At 41.6% G+C, this 20382-nt stretch overlaps 3 protein-coding genes and 1 long non-coding RNA gene across 6 annotated transcripts; 2 read left to right on the forward strand and 2 right to left on the reverse strand.

Annotated features, from left to right (window-relative positions):
* Positions 1-488: 488 nt before the first annotated feature.
* On the reverse strand, positions 489-10368 carry LOC136943809 (uncharacterized). Of its 3 annotated transcripts, none has more exons than XR_010876726.1 (3): positions 10292-10368; positions 678-778; positions 489-554 (listed from the first exon to the last, which is right to left on the reverse strand). It is a non-coding gene; the product is annotated as an uncharacterized lncRNA (long non-coding RNA). The 3 variants fall into 3 exon arrangements; XR_010876728.1 differs by lacking the exon at positions 10292-10368 and adding an exon at positions 1605-1653; XR_010876727.1 differs by lacking the exon at positions 10292-10368 and adding an exon at positions 872-925.
* On the forward strand, positions 5406-6805 carry LOC136943829 (trypsin-3-like). Its single transcript, XM_067237299.1, has 5 exons — positions 5406-5445; positions 5585-5741; positions 5884-6137; positions 6311-6447; positions 6567-6805. The coding sequence occupies exons 1-5, from the start codon at positions 5406-5408 to the stop codon at positions 6714-6716; spliced, it is 738 nt and encodes a 245-aa protein (XP_067093400.1). The 3' UTR covers positions 6717-6805.
* On the forward strand, positions 8148-9567 carry LOC136943808 (trypsin-3-like). Its single transcript, XM_067237270.1, has 5 exons — positions 8148-8212; positions 8345-8501; positions 8644-8897; positions 9071-9207; positions 9327-9567. Exons 1-5 carry the CDS (start codon positions 8173-8175, stop codon positions 9474-9476), a joined length of 738 nt encoding a protein of 245 aa, XP_067093371.1. The 5' UTR covers positions 8148-8172; the 3' UTR covers positions 9477-9567.
* Positions 10369-14003: 3635 nt separating the features above from the next.
* On the reverse strand, positions 14004-18228 carry LOC136944488 (zinc finger protein 665-like). Its single transcript, XM_067238279.1, has one exon. It carries the CDS (start codon positions 18123-18125, stop codon positions 14898-14900), a length of 3228 nt encoding a protein of 1075 aa, XP_067094380.1. The 5' UTR covers positions 18126-18228; the 3' UTR covers positions 14004-14897.
* Positions 18229-20382: the final 2154 nt, after the last annotated feature.

Here is a 20382-nt window from a genome sequence, read left to right on the forward strand (position 1 = left end):
CGCTGTCTTCAATGCCACAGCCTAAACTTTATGTCAAAAGAAACGTTCTAATTTCTGGTGTTTTAGCCATTTCCCCCTAAATAAATGTCAAGCTTATTTATGTTTTTGGGGGCATATTTTCAGTTAGCAGATGGTACTCTTCGAATCGCGATTCCATCTGAAATACTGCCGGTGACAACGTTGTTACAATAGCTTGTTTCAAAGGGGGTTCAGCTTGTTTCAAAGGGGGTTCTTAATGAATTAATGCAAGATGTGTAGGCTAAATGCTTGAAAATATTACTAGAAGGGAAAAACTTAAGGGGACGGACCCATCTGCAACCAGCGCAAGCAAGCACACCATACAATTTCCCCAGAAATTGCACCCTCTCTGGTTCTTGTATAATAGGCTACATGGTAGCCAACTTTAGGAGGACTATGTTTGTGTGATGTGTAGCCTAACTCAAGCTAATCATAAACGAGGCAGCACTTCCATGTAACATTCTGTCATTTTATTTCAAACAAAGAGTGAATTAAAATCTTCTGCCAGTCCCCGCTACAGGTCCTGTCTGTTGGCGCTGACAATTAAGCACATAATAAAATTATATAAAATTATATCATTAAAAAAAAAAAATATGGGATTCTAGTTTCATAGCCATGTGAAAGGTTGGATATGGAAGCTGCAATCATGATTCATTCACCTGGCTTACTTATTGGGCTGCCGGGGCGTGTTTCAGTGTCTCCGCTATGACGAGCTCCACAGCCTTCTCTCCCAGTCCCGTCTTCCACTTCATCACAGCGTCTGCAATTACAAGTCATTAACTTATTGTCAACACCAATTTGAACGTTGAACGCTGCGTGTAAGCCATAGTTCATGGCATCTCCAAACACCTACCACTCTCTTTCGGAACTCCAGCACCTTAAGGCACTCCTCAAGGTCTTGGAGTTCAGCCTGTGTTTGGGCCACCTGTAGGTCCATCACTGGCACATTTACATTTCACATTTAGTCATTTAGCAGACGCTCTTATCCAGAGCGACTTACAGTAAGTAGAGGGACATTCCCCGAGGCAAGTAGGGTGAAGTGCCTTGCCCAAGGACACAACGTAATTTTTCAGAGCCAGGGATCGAACCAGCAACCTTCTGATTACTAGTCCGTTTCCCTAACCACTCAGCCACCTGACTCCTGTTTACATTTACATTTAGTCATTTAGCAGACGCTCTTATCCAGAGCGACTTACAGTGACTTACAGGGACATTCCCCCGAGGCAAGTAGGGTGAAGTGCCTTGCCCGAGGACACAACGTCAGTTGGCATGAATCGAACTGGCAACCTTGGGACTACTAGTCCGACTCCCTCACCGCTCAGCCACCTGACTCCCTGTTCAGTGTGTCTGCCCTGTCGTCGCTAGTGTTTTGACAAATATGTATCCCCCCCACCACGATCAGAACAACTTAGGTATGCCTTACAATGAGTTGGCAAAGCTTTGAGTGTCTTATATTTGCACTTGCCTGGCTGCCAGCTGTTTTTAGCTTAACATTCTGATAAAATGCCACTTCAAATATTGATAAAAATGATTGTATCACATTTTCAGCTGATTTACTGATTTCACGTTAAGCTTTAACTTCTTACCTTTCGAGCTAAATATTGTTAAAAAAATTGAGTTATCTTAGCCTTTACTAGAGCCTGTAAAAAGACGCTGGCGCCAGTAAATTAGCCGTGCGCTACCCTTGTCCAAACCCGACCGCACTTCTATCCTCGTAGTAAACACTCGCCGCTGCTGTTTTTACGGGGATATTAACTTGATCCAGGGTCACCAAACTGACCATCAATGCTGTCAACATATCCGGGGACGTAGTTATGTCCTCCACAATAAGATATCACGCTTCAACATCTCCAAAAAACATCTCTAAAATCTCAATTTGACTGTATAACACCACCTGCTGGATATTTTGTTGAACTCTTCTCATGTCAGTCCCTTGCAAAACCTACAAACATTTTTATCCAAAGAACACCGATGCGTACCGCATATGTACAGAACATTGAAAACATATCATGTTAATTTAACGTTTGAAATGAAATATGAATCAATAGTAAAGAATATATTGTGCTTATTAAAGTTATGCATTGTGCTTATTAAAGTTATGAACTTAGAAGTGTGCTCAGGCTTAAACATGGGGTCTCACACTGGGTGTGGGAAGCAGGCTGTTCTTTGTGTCTCTATCTCTTCATTTTCAGAAACAACCTTGAAACCGGGTGGAGACGGCACCCGAGCAGGTGGGACACGTAGGCAAGAACAACTCCCTGATGCACGAGAGAACAAGCTCAACCCTTTTTTAATACTTGTGTTTCAATTGCACTGTATAAATATATGCTGGGGAGGGACAGATAGCCAGTTGGACTTCGTGAACCAGCCCAAAACTCTGTTGCGGGTAGGGAAACGTAGACAACCCCAGAGCTCTGTACTAGTTGATTTCCAACTGCTGCATTAAAGCTGATCGGACCTCTGCGACTCCAGACCACTCTTTCTAGAACACAGATTTGTGTCATTGAATACCATCATTACATATTGGAATAGACACATAGATTTTGAATCCTTCAATAGTCAATCATACCTTGAAAGACCTCAAACATTGAATGGGGTCAAAGATAACAGGACGGTTAGCAAAAGACAAATTACTTTGAAATATGAACATTTATTTAAATACAAAACAGACTAAATGAAAATTAATCTGGACACATAACATTTAAAATAATCCTCGTCATCCAGCTCTTCATTCCAACCCACACACATGGTGTGATACCAGTGGTATCTGATTCTGATTCTTCTGATCTGTCTTTACGTTTCAGATCTACAAAACAAACCTGCTGTTGCAACTTTTTTTTTCAGACATCAAATTTGTTTGCCTGCCCCCCTCCCTTCATCCCCTCGACTACAGATCACGTCACACAGGAAAGGAGGGGGGCAGGCAAAGTTTGCTAGCCCCCATCCCTTCCTCCCCTCGACTACAGATCACGTCACACATGATCGTGTATTTTCATTGGCTAGACAAAGTAGTGTTAAGCTAGCATTGAAATACACTCATATGCTAACCCATAGTAGCAGTACGATGACAACACAGACACACTTGTCAGAGTAAAGATCGTCGCCCAAGCGTCGCCCGAGTGTTGCAGAGTGGTTTTTCGGCCAAAGTAACTTTCCTATATTATTTAGACATGTAAACGTCCATATAGGGAGTCAGGTGGCTGAGCGGTGAGGGAGTCGGACTAGTAATCCGAAGGTTGCCAGTTCGATTCCCGGTCATGCCAACTGACGTTGTGTCCTTGGGCAAGGCACTTCACCCTACTTGCCTCGGGGGAATGTCCCTGTACTTACTGTAAGTCGCTCTGGATAAGAGCGTCTGCTAAATGACTAAATGTAAATGTAAATATATGTTCATGAAATTTGACACATAGATTGTTGCCTGGTATGCCTAAAATAATACTACTTACACTTTGCTGGCGATCGCAAAAGAAAATGCTGTCAAAAAGACCGGAAAGTGTTCAAACCCCGAACAGGGTTTGGACAATAACCGCTTACGGCGGTCGGGATTGGACACAGTGACGTTAGGCCTACATGAGAATATGATAAATGTTTGCAGTGGACGTATTTAGGCCAGGGAATTGGCTATAAAATGTTGAGCAACATAAATAAAAATACAAGCAACGCAATCGCTAACAAGAAGAACCTTTTGACACCGACGTTGTCAATGTAGCCCAAATATTGAGGGATCCTTAGGGGTGGGAAAAGAAGAAAAATAATAATATACACTACCGTTCAAAAGTTTGGGGTCACCCAGACAATTTCGTGTTTTCCATGAAAACTCACACTTTTATTTATCAAATAACTTTCAAAATGAATAGAAAATATAGTCAAGAGATTTACAAGGTTAATTATTATTATTAGAAATAATTATTTTTATTTGAAATATAGATTTTGTTCTTCAAACTTTGCTTTCGTCAAATAATGCTCCATTTGCAGCAGTTACAACATTGCAGACCTTTGGCATTCTAATTCTAATCCCTCTAATCATCCATTAGTCTTCTAAGGCAATTAGCAAACACAATGTACCATTCAAACACATACAGTAATAGTTGCTGGAAATGGGCCTCTATACACCTATGTAGATATTTCATTAAAAACCAGACGTTTCCACCTAGAATAGTCATTTACCACATTAACAATGTATAGTGTATTTCTGATTAATGTAACGTTATCTTCATTGAAAAAAACTGTGCTTTTCTTTGAAAAATAAGGAGATTTTTAAGTGACCCCAAACTTTTGAACGGTAGTGTATATGTGAGAGAACAATGGTTGTGCTCGCCGAAGGCTTGAGCACACCCAATTATTGGGGGGGACGTGTTATAACGTTAATATTCATAAACTGGTTTCCACAAAGTGGAATTTGAGGCACAAGCTTCTGAAATGTTATGACCATTTTAAGAGTAAAAAAACACACAATTGTTAACTTTTTAGACATGTTACTTTTGTTATTAGTAATTAATTGGTTATTCTTTCTTAATTGGTCATATTTCACAAGTAGTTCTCAATGAGGATATATTTATGTAGAAATAATCAAAATACCTACCAAGGAACTACCTTTGTACTAAATTTGCTATTACTTACTGCTTAGTTCATCTTGGTTCCATATTAGTTAATAGTATTAAGTTCGGTATTAATGTAGTACTACCTATTACTTCCTGCATAGCTGCTCGTTAACAACAGACCATTATTCTAAAATGTTACCCTTATTTCTTTCCAGAGCTGTATATAATGGAAATCTAGTTAGCATTTTGTTGTGTTGCAAGGACAAGTGGCTCATGGTGACAATTCCAACTGTCTAAAATGACTTAAATCATAAAGGTATCTTGGTTTTAAAGAAATATACAATTATATCAACAGAAACACCAACATCAAATCATCACCAGTGTCATAACTCATTTTACTCGCAGCCAAAAGGAAGCTAGCTTACTTGTGATCCCCACATGTATGTGTTTGTTTTTCCAAGGAAATCCGCTATTAGAGAATATGAAGAACAACCAGAAGCCTAAAGGAAAGAAATACTTCAAATTTCTCAACAAATAAATAAGACATTTTAAACAAGCCAATGCAACGCAGAGTAAATATCCATGTTTTAAACTTTTGTTGTTCAAAGTCAGGTCTTAACACATAGTTTTACAGACATAAAATATTGTGCAGTTTTTGTCTGAGTGACAACTATCTGAAGCTTTCCTTCTGATATACCATATGTATTTTCACACACAAGTTACTAATTGAGAGAGTTGCTGAACCTATGGAAAGGTATGTCCTTGGTCTAACACGTGACATGGACACCGTGGATATATAAAGGGTGCTTGACAGTAGTTTAGGTACTTTAGGTACTACAGACAATCATGAAGGTTTTCATTCTTTTGGCTCTGTTCGCTGTGGCATGTAAGTACTGAGTATCTGTCCCTGTCTATTGTTTGAGTGCATTGAGAGAATACTAATATAAAACTGTTTCTCCTTGATGAACCATGTCAATTAAGTGGTTGTAAATGTTACTTTAAATTGAGTTCTGATTCTCCATTAGTCGCCGCTCCAATTGAGGATGACAAGATTGTTGGAGGGTATGAATGCAAGAAGAACGCTCTACCTTACCAGGTGTCCCTGAGCTCTGGCTACCACTTCTGTGGAGGTTCTCTGATCTCCAGCTACTGGGTGGTGTCTGCTGCTCACTGCTACAAGTCGTAAGTGTTTTCACATGTGAGGGAGACGCATGCCGTAGATTTAATTCTTTAGCTTTAAACAGTGCAAAAAAAAACTGATCTAAACTCTTAACTGATCATCAAGCTTTACAAACTAACCCTTGGGTCATCTCCGCCTCTCCAGCCGCATCCAGGTGCGTCTGGGTGAGCACAACATCGCTGTCAACGAGAACACCGAGCAGTTCATCAACTCTGCCAAGGTCATCAAGCACCCCAGGTACAGTGACCGCAACCTGGACAACGACATCATGCTGATCAAGCTGAGCCAGCCAGCCACCATCAACAACTACGTGCGCACCGTTTCCCTGCCCTCCAGCTGTGCTGGTACCGGCAGCAGCTGTCTGATCTCTGGCTGGGGCAATACCCTCAGCAGTGGCAGTGAGTAGTAACAGGAGAGCAGAACACTCAGTTGTTGTTGACTATATGTCAACAAACAATATACTATATGTTGTTGACAATATTTCAAAGTGTATATTCAAATGCATCGTGACAGTCGCATGGCCAGTCTACTACAATCTGGCTGCTCAACATTGTTGTTTTGTCCATCAAAGCCAACTACCCTGACCGTCTGAGGTGTCTGGATGCCCCTATCCTGAGCGACAGCAGCTGCAGGAACGCCTACCCTGGACAGATCACCTCCAACATGTTCTGCGCTGGCTTCCTGGAGGGAGGCAAGGACTCTTGCCAGGTAAGAACTAAGTACCAGACCAAGTTATAGTAGGTTAAACATCTCTTATGCTAGTCTGAGGGGAAATCTCTCCACTCATCCTTCCATCTCTGCTCTGTCTGTCTCTCTCCGTCTCTCAGGGTGACTCTGGTGGCCCTGTGGTGTGCGGCGGTCGTCTGCAGGGTGTGGTGTCCTGGGGATACGGTTGTGCCCAGAGGAACAAGCCCGGTGTCTATGCCAAGGTCTGCAACTACGTCTCCTGGATCCAGAGCACCATGTCTTCGAACTAAATAATCTGGACTGCAAGAAGCATCTGCTCTAGAATCTGTAATATTTAACGATAACATGTTATGACAAAATAAAACTTTGTTAACCTCAATGATTACCTCTTCATGGCTTGTGTTCATTGCAACAAACAAAACATACCAGTTCTTTTGACCACTTTAAATGTCTTTACTGCTACTTCCATTTTTTGCAGAAATTCCCTTTTTTGCACACCACCTGCCTTGATATTTACATTTACATTTACATTTAGTCATTTAGCAGACGCTCTTATCCAGAGCGACTTACAGTAAGTACAGGGACATTCCCCCGAGGCAAGTAGGGTGAAGTGCCTTGCCCAAGGACACAGCGTCAGTTTGCATGACCGGGAATCGAACTGGCAACCTTCGGATTACTAGCCCGATTCCCTAACCGCTCAGCCACCTGACTCCCTGATATGTAGACTACTGTATACTACAGACATACCTCTGTCCAATGGTGTTTGTGAAAAACAGGATACGTGAAAAGAAAAACAAACTTGTGCTGGGCCTTTAGAAATTTACAGTATATTGTTGAACTAAGTAAATATTTCATTTTTATAAGCGATTGTAAGCTATTTAAATAATTTAAATCTAGTTTGCATGTTGTGTTGCAAGGACAAATGGCTTATGGTGACACTTCCCACAGAGTATTAAAATAACTAATAGATAGATACTTTATTAATCCCGTGGGGAAATTCAGGTGTCTCTCACAGCTCTCATATTTACAATAATAACAGACGCTATGTACAGACAGTACGGTACAATACAAACAGACAATACAATAAGTTATGTACAGAGTAGATAAAATAAAATGTATATTGTAGATGTATAGTGCAAAACAGTGTATGTATTGGAGTCTATTAGATGTAATGTAAGTGTAATATCTTAAAGGTTTCTCGGTTTTAGTTAAATATACTATGAAACATTCTGAAACACAGTTTTCAAAACATCACCACTGTCATAACTTATTCTACTGTCAAGCTAAATGAAGCTAGCCTACTTGTGATCTCCACATTTATGTGTTGCGTGTATTTCCAAGGAAATCTGCTATTGGGGCATACAAATAAAAGAACAACCACATAAGCCTAAAAGAAATAAATAATATTTATTTTCAATTTTCTCAACAAAAAAATAAGAAGTTGTAAAAATGCCAAAGCAATGCAGAGTAAATGTTCATGTTTTGAACTTTTGCTGTTGAAAGTCAGAACCTAACACAAAGGTTTACAGACTTCAAATATTATGCAATATATGAAGTAAGAGTCTGAACTATCTAAGGCTTTCCATCTCATATGCCATATGTCTTTTCACACACAAGTTACTAATTGAGAGAGTTGCTGAACGAATGGAAAAGTATGTCCTTGGTCTAACAGATAGGAATTGGACATTGTGGATATATAAAGGGTGCTTGACAGTAGATTAGGTACTGAGGTAACTGCAGAAAATCATGAAGGGATTCATTATTTGGGCTCTGTTCGCTGTGGCATGTAAGTATGGAGTATATGTCCTTTTAAGTTGTTTAAAATAACTGAGAGAAAAATAATATAAACTAAGTCTGAACTGTGTTTTTCCTTGAAGAACATCTCAATAAAAAGTTTGTAATATCATTCTCTCGTCAGTCGCCGCTCCAATTGAGGATGACAAGATTGTTGGAGGGTATGAATGCAAGAAGAACGCTCTACCTTACCAGGTGTCCCTGAGCTCTGGCTACCACTTCTGTGGAGGTTCTCTGATCTCCAGCTACTGGGTGGTGTCTGCTGCTCACTGCTACAAGTCGTAAGTGTATTCACATGTGAGGGAGACGCATGCCGTAGATTTAATTCTTTAGCTTTAAACAGCGCAAAAAACAACTGACCTAAACCCTTAACTGATCATCAAGCTTTACAAACTAACCCTTGGGTCATCTCCGCCTCTCCAGCCGCATCCAGGTGCGTCTGGGTGAGCACAACATCGCTGTCAACGAGAACACCGAGCAGTTCATCAACTCTGCCAAGGTCATCAAGCACCCCAGGTACAGTGACCGCAACCTGGACAACGACATCATGCTGATCAAGCTGAGCCAGCCAGCCACCATCAACAACTACGTGCGCACCGTTTCCCTGCCCTCCAGCTGTGCTGGTACCGGCAGCAGCTGTCTGATCTCTGGCTGGGGCAATACCCTCAGCAGTGGCAGTGAGTAGTAACAGGAGAGCAGAACACTCAGTTGTTGTTGACTATATGTCAACAAACAATATACTATATGTTGTTGACAATATTTCAAAGTGTATATTCAAATGCATCGTGACAGTCGCATGGCCAGTCTACTACAATCTGGCTGCTCAACATTGTTGTTTTGTCCATCAAAGCCAACTACCCTGACCGTCTGAGGTGTCTGGATGCCCCTATCCTGAGCGACAGCAGCTGCAGGAACGCCTACCCTGGACAGATCACCTCCAACATGTTCTGCGCTGGCTTCCTGGAGGGAGGCAAGGACTCTTGCCAGGTAAGAACTAAGTACCAGACCAAGTTATAGTAGGTTAAACATCTCTTATGCTAGTCTGAGGGGAAATCTCTCCACTCATCCTTCCATCTCTGCTCTGTCTGTCTCTCTCCGTCTCTCAGGGTGACTCTGGTGGCCCTGTGGTGTGCGGCGGTCGTCTGCAGGGTGTGGTGTCCTGGGGATACGGTTGTGCCCAGAGGAACAAGCCCGGTGTCTATGCCAAGGTCTGCAACTACGTCTCCTGGATCCAGAGCACCATGTCTTCGAACTAAATAATCTGGACTGCAAGAAGCATCTGCTCTAGAATCTGTAATATTTAACGATAACATCTGTTATGACAAAATAAAACTTTGTTAACCTCAATGATTACCTCTTCTTGGCCTGTGTTCATTGCAACAAACAAAACATTCCAGTTCTTTTGACCACTTTAAACGTCTTTACTGCTACTTCCATTTTTTGCAGAAATTCCCTTTTTGCACACCACCTGCCTTGATATGTAGACTACTGTATACTACAGACATACCTCTGTCCAATGGTGATTGTGAAAAACAGGATACGTGAAAAGAAAAACAAACTTGTGCTGGGTCTTTAAAAATTTACAGTATATTGTTGAACTAAGTAAATATTTCATTTTTATAAGCGATTGTAAGCTATTTATATAATTTAAATCTAGTTTAACTGCTAAAATGCCCCCCAAAAATTACACGGTCGTTGGGGGGTTAAGTAAGGGATAATGCCCGACGAGGTGTCCAATATCACCTGATAATGGACGATGCGGAGGCGTGAACCGTCCGACGCGCAGCGGAGGCCATTATCAGGTGATATTGGACAATAATAAAAATATATATGAGAGAGAACAATGGTTGTGCTCTCGCCAAAGGCTTAAGCACACCCATGCTAATTTAACAAAGCCCTGATAGTAAAATGTTAAACCCTCAACAACTCTATATGGAATATGATTTAGTTAAATGTTTTTCCACCTCAAAAAATCTATATAACATCAATATATTCAAGTAGTTTCCACATACACATCAAGCAGTTGGCTATACATTCTGTTTCTGGTCATGTAAGATGGGAAAGAACAGACCTTTTCCTGATGATCTCTTCTCCAACCAGAAGACATACTGAAACTGATACACAGAATTTCCATTTCCAGCAAGGAGCAGAAGCTTTTATCCAAAGAGAAATAGGATTTCACTGTATATGTTGCCGCAGAAATCCTCTACATCATCACTCAACAAAAAATATATTTTGATGTATAAATCCTAATGGCATGTTGAATAATACATGCCATTACCTGTATAGCAGAGGGAGGGGAAAAAACGGTCGCAGGTGTTTGTTTGTGGTTGTTGGAGGGATTCTGAGAGGCCTGGAGATGGGTCCGCTAATCAACAAGTTTGACACAATTATCAGGTCACACTGTGTCTTGACTTGTTTAAGCCATGTTATACGTTACACTGCTTAGCAAACAGTTTTTTTTACAAGTACCACCATTGTATTTGAACCACCATTTTGCCTTTTTCACCAGCAGGGGGATCATTTTCACAAATATTACAATTAAGTCGTTTAGCAGACGCCTTTATCCAAAGCGACGTACAATGAGTTCAATTAGAAGTATTAAAGAGCAGGTTGGGGTTAGTCAGGTAGACAGGGCATTTCGGGGATCGAACTCCCACTTTTTTTGTCTAGGAGCCGACCATGCTAACCACTAACCAATCCTGTCCCAAAACATCAGTAGTTTTCAGACTGTTGTCCACTATTGTTGAATAAATTGTATCAGACATGAGGCAAAACGCACTAAGAGCACAGACATAACCTGTAGACTCAATGACAATGACAGTATTGCTCCATCCACCTTCCCTCCACCCCCTGCTTGTAGAATGGAACTTCCTCCGTGATGTCATTCTGTTCACTGGCTGAAGGGTTCCCTGGAGCAAGTTTCTGGCCATGCCATTCAAACAATAACGAGATTAATCTACAGTATGACAGGAAAAGGATGTAATGCAACTGCGAAGCAATCTCTATTTACATCAGCAATGTAATGGTGGGAAATCACAGAAGTAGAATGGGAGGAAGATAAAGTTAATATCAAACTGATAAAGATTATCTGAATTTCTTTAGATTATTAAGTGTTTATCAAATCAGACCATGCAGTAGGCTTACCTGGTTGTGTGTCCTTGTTATCAATGTGTTTGAAAGTGACGAAAATCATCTACTCTTTATCGTTTTCATCTTTTTGTTTAACAATGACCATTAAAATATGTTCATTTAATGCCGCCCCATACTCCTTTAAAGAGACTCAGTGCCAGTTGTATATTAACAACGCTGACATCATCACACACAATATAGATCATATTTTCATTAGACGTTTTATTCACAAATATACCAAAATACAGAGCTCAGGTCACCACCCCGAGGTATCATTGATTAAATCATCCATCACGTTCCCTCCAGATGTTCATTCAGCATCTGACTGCAAAGACGGTTCAACCTCATGCACATGTTCAGTTATCATGAAAAAAAATTACGAATAAAATAGCCGAATTGACTAATGTTTTGACGCATGTATAGCACCCTGTACACCACTGTCGCAACGTCAGAATGTAACACTGTTTACAAAATACTTGTCAAGTACTGGATGGATATGTCACGCTTCAAGTGACTGTTAAGGGTTTCTGTTAAAAGATTATCAATCCAGGCAACCCACAGTGTTGCCATGAAACTAACTGCCAGTTCTGTTATGTAAAAACGTTGTCCTTCACATTCTGTGGGATAACAAACTGATAGCCAGACGAAGTAGGCCTACTGATTTTCAAACTAATTTCAATGTTAGAAACTAGACAGAAAAAGAAAGTAGAAAACTCCAGTTAATCTTCTCTGTAAATGTGTCTTGTATAACTAGCAAATAATACTGAACAATAAATAATACCATAACATGTTTTACACAATGGCTGAAGCTCTCCAAGATTCAGCCATTGAGAAGTAAAAAAGACAGTTTCAAGTCACAATATTTTCAGTATAGAATGTTCAATTCATAACTAACTCAATCTTGTTTTCTTTAATGATCATTGTCATTAGTGTAGTATAACCTGTACCCCATGATAAAAATCGAGCATACAAAAACTCAAATAAGGGTCTCCATACACACCTTACATAATACAAAAAAACAAATAAAAATTCTGTGCATTTGACCATAAAGCGTTCCTGATCACAAAGAGGCACACATGATTGACCTGGGACATTGAGGGTGAGGGTACTTCTACATCACAACTCTCCCCTGGCATGCTGCAAGTAATGATCATACAGGTCTGATATGACAGAATACATCTCGCCACACTCCACACACTTAACACCAACACCTGTGCTTTCCCTTGTCCTGATGAAAGAACAACTGTTATTGTTGACTTTAGTTGTTTTTTCATACTTTCGAACTGGCTTCCCAAATATACTACTTTCTTGTTCGTGTAGTCTGGCCATTGTCTGTGCCTGTGGGCCCGAAGTGGAGCTGGTGGGAGTTAAGTCGGTTTGAAAAGGTCTGAGGTCTTGTGGGACATTGGGACTTTGGAGTAGGGAGGCAGCAGTTGTCTGTGGTGACAGGGCGTAAAGTGGGTCTGCGTGATTTGACAGGAAACAGGGTTGGTCAGAACTCCCAGGCAGGGAGGGGTAATGGTAGGGATGATGCGGTCCAGGGTGCGAGTTTGTTCCACAGCTGACCGTGTGAGGGCTAAGGGTTAAAGTTATGCCTTGTTGTGCGTCGTGGTCTTCAGTGTCTGAACGATACTCTGTGTCACAGCCATTGTCTGAGTACTGTGAGGGGGAATGGCCAAGCTGGTGACTGAACAGCAAATCTAGAGCCTCAAAGCTTGCGTCGCGCTCCTCACACTGATAGGGCAGAAGCAGGGGCTGCCGTGCGAGTCCGGGGAAGGCTCTATTGGGCCTCTGCTGAATCCACCGGTACTCAGGGTGTTCCTTCATGTGCTTCTTATAGGGCCCCACGAAGCGGAACCCGCGGCCACACTCAGGACAGGAAAACCGTCCAGTCTTCTGCCGGTGGACGCTCTGATGTTGCCAGAGCTTTCTCCAGTTCTCCAGGGTCTTGCCACAGCGGCCACAGGTGTACGTCTGGTCACGGGCGTGAGTAAGCATGTGGGCCCTGAGCCGCCCCATGTGTCTGAACAAACGCCCACAGCGTGGGCATAAGTACTTCCTGGGGTCTGATCTCTGATCTAGTCTGTTTAACTTGGATACAAAGTGGGAGAAATGATGGGAGGGTATGATGCTTGTTTGGAAGGGTAGGATAGAGGACACAATCTTTTTGGGGCGGGTCTGTAAGGTCTGGGGGCCTCTGGGTTTCAGTGGCCCCAAGGGTTCACTTCTCTGTAATGAGGCAGATGTTGTTGAGAGTGGTGTGGGATACGGTGCTGACTGACTGAGGAAAGGTGAAGGAGCATCTGACTGTGTTGCTGCTGACTGATCCTTGACACTTGTAAGGGACTTTAAAGCTGTCTTTTTCTCAGAGCATGCTTGGCTATGTGCATTACACTCGGACAAATATTAAGTGTTTATCAAATCAGACCATGCAGTAGGCTTACCTGGTTGTGTGTCCTTGTTATCAATGTGTTTGAAAGTGACGAAAATCATCTACTCTTTATCGTTTTCATCTTTTTGTTTAACAATGACCATTAAAATATGTTCATTTAATGCCGCCCCATACTCCTTTAAAGAGACTCAGTGCCAGTTGTATATTAACAACGCTGACATCATCACACACAATATAGATCATATTTTCATTAGACGTTTTATTCACAAATATACCAAAATACAGAGCTCAGGTCACCACCCCGAGGTATCATTGATTAAATCATCCATCACGTTCCCTCCAGATGTTCATTCAGCATCTGACTGCAAAGACGGTTCAACCTCATGCACATGTTCAGTTATCATGAAAAAAAATTACGAATAAAATAGCCGAATTGACTAATGTTTTGACGCATGTATAGCACCCTGTACACCACTGTCGCAACGTCAGAATGTAACACTGTTTACAAAATACTTGTCAAGTACTGGATGGATATGTCACGCTTCAAGTGACTGTTAAGGGTTTCTGTTAAAAGATTATCAATCCAGGCAACCCACAGTGTTGCCATGAAACTAACTGCCAGTTCTGTTATGTAAAAACGTTGTCCTTCACATTCTGTGGGATAACAAACTGATAGCCAGACGAAGTAGGCCTACTGATTTTCAAACTAATTTCAATGTTAGAAACTAGACAGAAAAAGAAAGTAGAAAACTCCAGTTAATCTTCTCTGTAAATGTGTCTTGTATAACTAGCAAATAATACTGAACAATAAATAATACCATAACATGTTTTACACAATGGCTGAAGCTCTCCAAGATTCAGCCATTGAGAAGTAAAAAAGACAGTTTCAAGTCACAATATTTTCAGTATAGAATGTTCAATTCATAACTAACTCAATCTTGTTTTCTTTAATGATCATTGTCATTAGTGTAGTATAACCTGTACCCCATGATAAAAATCGAGCATACAAAAACTCAAATAAGGGTCTCCATACACACCTTACATAATACAAAAAAACAAATAAAAATTCTGTGCATTTGACCATAAAGCGTTCCTGATCACAAAGAGGCACACATGATTGACCTGGGACATTGAGGGTGAGGGTACTTCTACATCACAACTCTCCCCTGGCATGCTGCAAGTAATGATCATACAGGTCTGATATGACAGAATACATCTCGCCACACTCCACACACTTAACACCAACACCTGTGCTTTCCCTTGTCCTGATGAAAGAACAACTGTTATTGTTGACTTTAGTTGTTTTTTCATACTTTCGAACTGGCTTCCCAAATATACTACTTTCTTGTTCGTGTAGTCTGGCCATTGTCTGTGCCTGTGGGCCCGAAGTGGAGCTGGTGGGAGTTAAGTCGGTTTGAAAAGGTCTGAGGTCTTGTGGGACATTGGGACTTTGGAGTAGGGAGGCAGCAGTTGTCTGTGGTGACAGGGCGTAAAGTGGGTCTGCGTGATTTGACAGGAAACAGGGTTGGTCAGAACTCCCAGGCAGGGAGGGGTAATGGTAGGGATGATGCGGTCCAGGGTGCGAGTTTGTTCCACAGCTGACCGTGTGAGGGCTAAGGGTTAAAGTTATGCCTTGTTGTGCGTCGTGGTCTTCAGTGTCTGAACGATACTCTGTGTCACAGCCATTGTCTGAGTACTGTGAGGGGGAATGGCCAAGCTGGTGACTGAACAGCAAATCTAGAGCCTCAAAGCTTGCGTCGCACTCCTCACACTGATAGGGCAGAAGCAGGGGCTGCCGTGCGAGTCCGGGGAAGGCTCTATTGGGCCTCTGCTGAATCCACCGGTACTCAGGGTGTTCCTTCATGTGCTTCTTATAGGGCCCCACGAAGCGGAACCCGCGGCCACACTCAGGACAGGAAAACCGTCCAGTCTTCTGCCGGTGGACGCTCTGATGTTGCCAGAGCTTTCTCCAGTTCTCCAGGGTCTTGCCACAGCGGCCACAGGTGTACGTCTGGTCACGGGCGTGAGTAAGCATGTGGGCCCTGAGCCGCCCCATGTGTCTGAACAAACGCCCACAGCGTGGGCATAAGTACTTCCTGGGGTCTGATCTCTGATCTAGTCTGTTTAACTTGGATACAAAGTGGGAGAAATGATGGGAGGGTATGATGCTTGTTTGGAAGGGTAGGATAGAGGACACAATCTTTTTGGGGCGGGTCTGTAAGGTCTGGGGGCCTCTGGGTTTCAGTGGCCCCAAGGGTTCACTTCTCTGTAATGAGGCAGATGTTGTTGAGAGTGGTGTGGGATACGGTGCTGACTGACTGAGGAAAGGTGAAGGAGCATCTGACTGTGTTGCTGCTGACTGATCCTTGACACTTGTAAGGGACTTTAAAGCTGTCTTTTTCTCAGAGCATGCTTGGCTATGTGCATTACACTCGGACAAATCACCAAAGAGCTGATCACAGAACGCACAGCAGAAAAGCTTTGCACCAGAATGGGTTTGCAAATGGTCATTATACTGACCGTTTTTGGAAAACGTCTTTTTACAGACATGGCATGTGTAAGATAATGAAGGTTCTTCATGCTTGACATTGTATCTGTAGCATACATGCCTTTCTGCAACGTTAAGTTTTAAGAACTGTTTTCCACATCGATTACAGGAATAAGGATTCACAGCCAAGTGTTTCCCCATATGAGTGTGTAGGGTATGGCCCCGCGTAAAGCCTTTCCCACAGACTTGACAGATGAATGGCTTTTCCCCAGTGTGTACACGTAAATGAACCGTAAGTGCAGAAGTGAATCGAAATACTTTCCCACAGTATGTACAAGGGTAAGCTTTGTTATTTGAAGAATCTCTGATTTCTTGAGTGACATCCCTTTGAATATGCTTCCTGTTCCTAGTCTTAGATTTCTGGGCCTCGTGAATCTTGCAGTGAATATGAAACTCTTTTGCACTTGATATCTTGATTTCACAATGTGGACACTGGTGGCTGCACTTGGAGCTCTTCTTATGTGTGTTAAAGTTGGAGAGCTGAGCAAAGTCTTTGCCACAATCAGAACACTTGTAAGGCTTTTCCCCTGTATGAGTACGTTTGTGAATAATATACAGGGATTGGAATTTAAAAGTGCGACCACAGACCTCACATTCCACATGATTTGAAGGGTTGCCCCGTCGCCGCCGAGTCCTGCGATAACAATTTTTGAGTCCGTTTATAGCTTCATTCTCCAGTCCATATTCTGTCCTTGAGATCTTACTTTGGAGATCCCCTCTGTCATCCCACCAAGACCTTTTTTTCTTACGGGGCTTTTTACCAATGTGAGTGCTCTGAAGTATTTTCTGGTGTTCTTGCATCTCCTTCAGTATTTTGAAATTTCCTCTGCGTTTGTCAACTTTGGATGGCTTTTCAAATTCCGTTTGATCAAATTTACTAACAGGGAATTCCGGCTTCACAGTGGTGTCTGTGTGGGATTGTAAAGAATTTGACATTGGATGATCATTGTCTAGCTCTAACTCAATTTCCTCCATCTTCACTTTAGAGAAGACTTCACCACTCCTAGCTGACATCCTTATTCCATGAGAGCCTATGACATCTGGAGACATGACAGCTTGTTGGGAATAAACATCCCTGGGCAACGTTGGCCTTGTATCAATCCCAGAATTGAGTGACTTTTCAGGGTTGGTGTTGACAGAAGTTGCGGGACCACACTGCTTTTTATCCTGGGAAGTCACAGCTGCCTCATTTGAACGTAATCCTCTCAGTACTAGCGCCACCTGCCTCATGACTGGTCTCTCTGAAATACCACTGGATATAGATACCTCAACTTCTGGAGGTCCCCTTCCTTCTGGGGTGAGATTGTGCAGTATCCCTCTCGTCCTCCTCGTTCTCCCTCCAGGGTGGACTTCTGTCACATCGTACACACCTGAGTGAGGAGGGGACTTTGTGGATTCCTTCACAGGCGCCCCCACACCAGGAGTACCAGAATCTGCCGTTGCTCCCCCTATGGCTGTGTTAACAGTTTTTCTTGGTCGACCCCTCTTCCTTTTCTGTGGCACTGGGATAGAATCTGGAGGTTTAAGATCGTGATTGGAGGAGTCACAGATAGGATTTTCAGAGTTAATACGTTCATGGTTTAGAGAATGTTCCAAATCAGGTGTGTTGCATGAGTTGCCATTGACAACTTTTGCACACTTTGTGTTTAAAGGAGCAACATTTGTTGTTGCAGATAATGTATCTGTATCCTTTTTTCCTTGTAAACTAGGAGGGCATGGTTCGGTTTGTAAAGGCATTTTAGATTTCTTGGGAGGGCGGCCACATTTCCTACGTACCTGCCCCTCTACAGGCCTATCCACATGCATTTCAGAGATAGAATTCATTATGTTCATAGGATCAACAATGTGGCATTCTAATGGGAGAAACTTGACCACACGTTAATTTCCAGCCTTGTCAAGTTTTGTCTGGGTCTTTGTGTGATTCCTTATGTTGTGATTTCTCTTGTACTTATCGTTAACTCCACCAGTATTTTCCTTCTAAAACATCTCCCTTGACGCAGATCCTTTCTTCAGATGTCTATAAATAACAATGACACAATGTAGTCACAGATTAATAATAACAATTTTAAACACACACAGCCAACACAGGTTGAGAATTTGCCTTACTATCATTTTAGAAGGACCTGCACTACAATAAATATCTTGTCAACTTTCAAGATTAATTACATGTGATTAACTAATTATTCACTAAAAGTACTACTTTCAGTGTGTAGTGTCCACGTTACAGGGTCACTGGAAGCTGGTTGAGTCTGTGTAAAATTCATTGAACACCTGACCATATAAATAAGTACAAATGTTTAAAGATCCTGACACGTGTGATTATTATTCAGATATTATGCAGTACAATTCATACTCACCCATTAGCAATTACATGGTCATATTTTGTTAGCATTGGCTTAAGAACCTCGTCGAACTGGCAGCTCACGTTTTCTAACGTAGCTCTCTAGCTAGTCTGCTACCATAATGATGAACATGGTTAACATGATGAGCCACCTTTAGTAATGAAGCTTTACTCAAAACGCACGAATTAAGAAGAGTTGATTAATTATTTGCCGCCTGATCCTCTCCTACTTATTACGATTTTAGTTCTGTTGCCGCAGAAAGAACAAGCGTCGCGTTGTTAATGTCATCATCACTAGTCGACATTCCAAAGCGCATCGTTTTTTAGTTAGGGATGCGCCGGTGTTGTGCCAAAAAATGACAATCCGCCCAAAACTTATTGTGAATGTTTGGTCTCTAAACACTACTGTAGACGTAGGCTATATAAACTGTGGATAGCAGTGTTTAGCAGAAGGTCACTATTTTGCCATGACACAGGCTCATAACATGCTGTGCATTTAGAGATAATGGGCAAATAATTAGCTGAGAGTCAGGTGAATGAAGTACTTCATGGTTGTGTTGTTTGGTTGGCACATACATTTTTGGTTTGTGAGATGGAGTGATTTTATAAGGACACTGACTAAACAAAATTTTCTTATTCTCTTTTTTCGGATTTTCGTAGCTTCCGCCTAACATAATCTAGCCTGGGAATTTACAACTGTATAACTCGAGACAACTATATCTCAGTATGCTTGCGCCTCGTCCATTAATTTTATATAATATAATATATAATATATATATCATATATAATCATCCCTTACTTCTCAGCGTCAGAAATGGTTGAAATGCGTGAGAAATACAAGGTGTTGCGTGAGAGCGACAAATGACTGAAATGCGTGAGTCTCATGGCGAATGAGTGAGACTTGAGACTGGCTTAGTCTTTGGCCACACAGAAGTTAAGTGATGTAAAAGTATCAACATGGTATAGGCTACTTTCTTTACAGGCACAATTTTAGAGTATGGTCAAACAAGTAATATATTTGTGTCTTAGTCACAGAGAAACCCAAATTCTCAGTATTAGCCTAATTTGCGTATTTTTTTATTATTATTATCAGGTAGCACTTTAGTTGAAATTAAAATATAAATGGGAATATCCAATAGGCCTATCTTTGGTAGCATTGGTTTATGTTAAACATCCCTTTAACATCTGACTTCAACTAATCCATGGATTGCAATCTGTCTGACTCTGCTGCCATTTCTAGTGAGAAATTTCAGCTTTAAATATGATCTTAATTTAAGCTAAGTGGCTAGAAATGCCTACTCCCCTCCGGCAGAAGGCTGCGGTCCATCAGGACCAATACCTCACGCCACAAAAACAGTTTCTTCCCTTCCGCTGTTGGCCTCTTCAACAAGGCCAAGGGACCACACTGACTCAAATGACTTATTGCTTAAAACACACTGCTTTTGCACTGCACCACAACATGGTATCTTGTACATTTGTATTTTTTGTAATATTTGTATTTTTGTATTTTTATATTGTAATTTACGGCAACTTATATTTATCCCACTTAGTACTGCTAGTTTATGTACCCTTAGTATAGTTAGTCCACATATTTAAATTTTAGGTATATGTTTATTGTATGCACCTTCCTGCCAAAGCAAATTCCTTGTCTGTGCAAACTTTCATTGCGAATAAATCCCTTCTGATTCTGATTCAGAATGTATAACATCACGAGAAGGAACACCTGTGTTCCACATCCACTGTTAGATG

The sequence above is a fragment of the Osmerus mordax genome, chromosome 6 (genome assembly GCF_038355195.1).
Source record: "Osmerus mordax isolate fOsmMor3 chromosome 6, fOsmMor3.pri, whole genome shotgun sequence".
Taxonomy (NCBI): Eukaryota; Metazoa; Chordata; class Actinopteri; order Osmeriformes; family Osmeridae; genus Osmerus; species Osmerus mordax.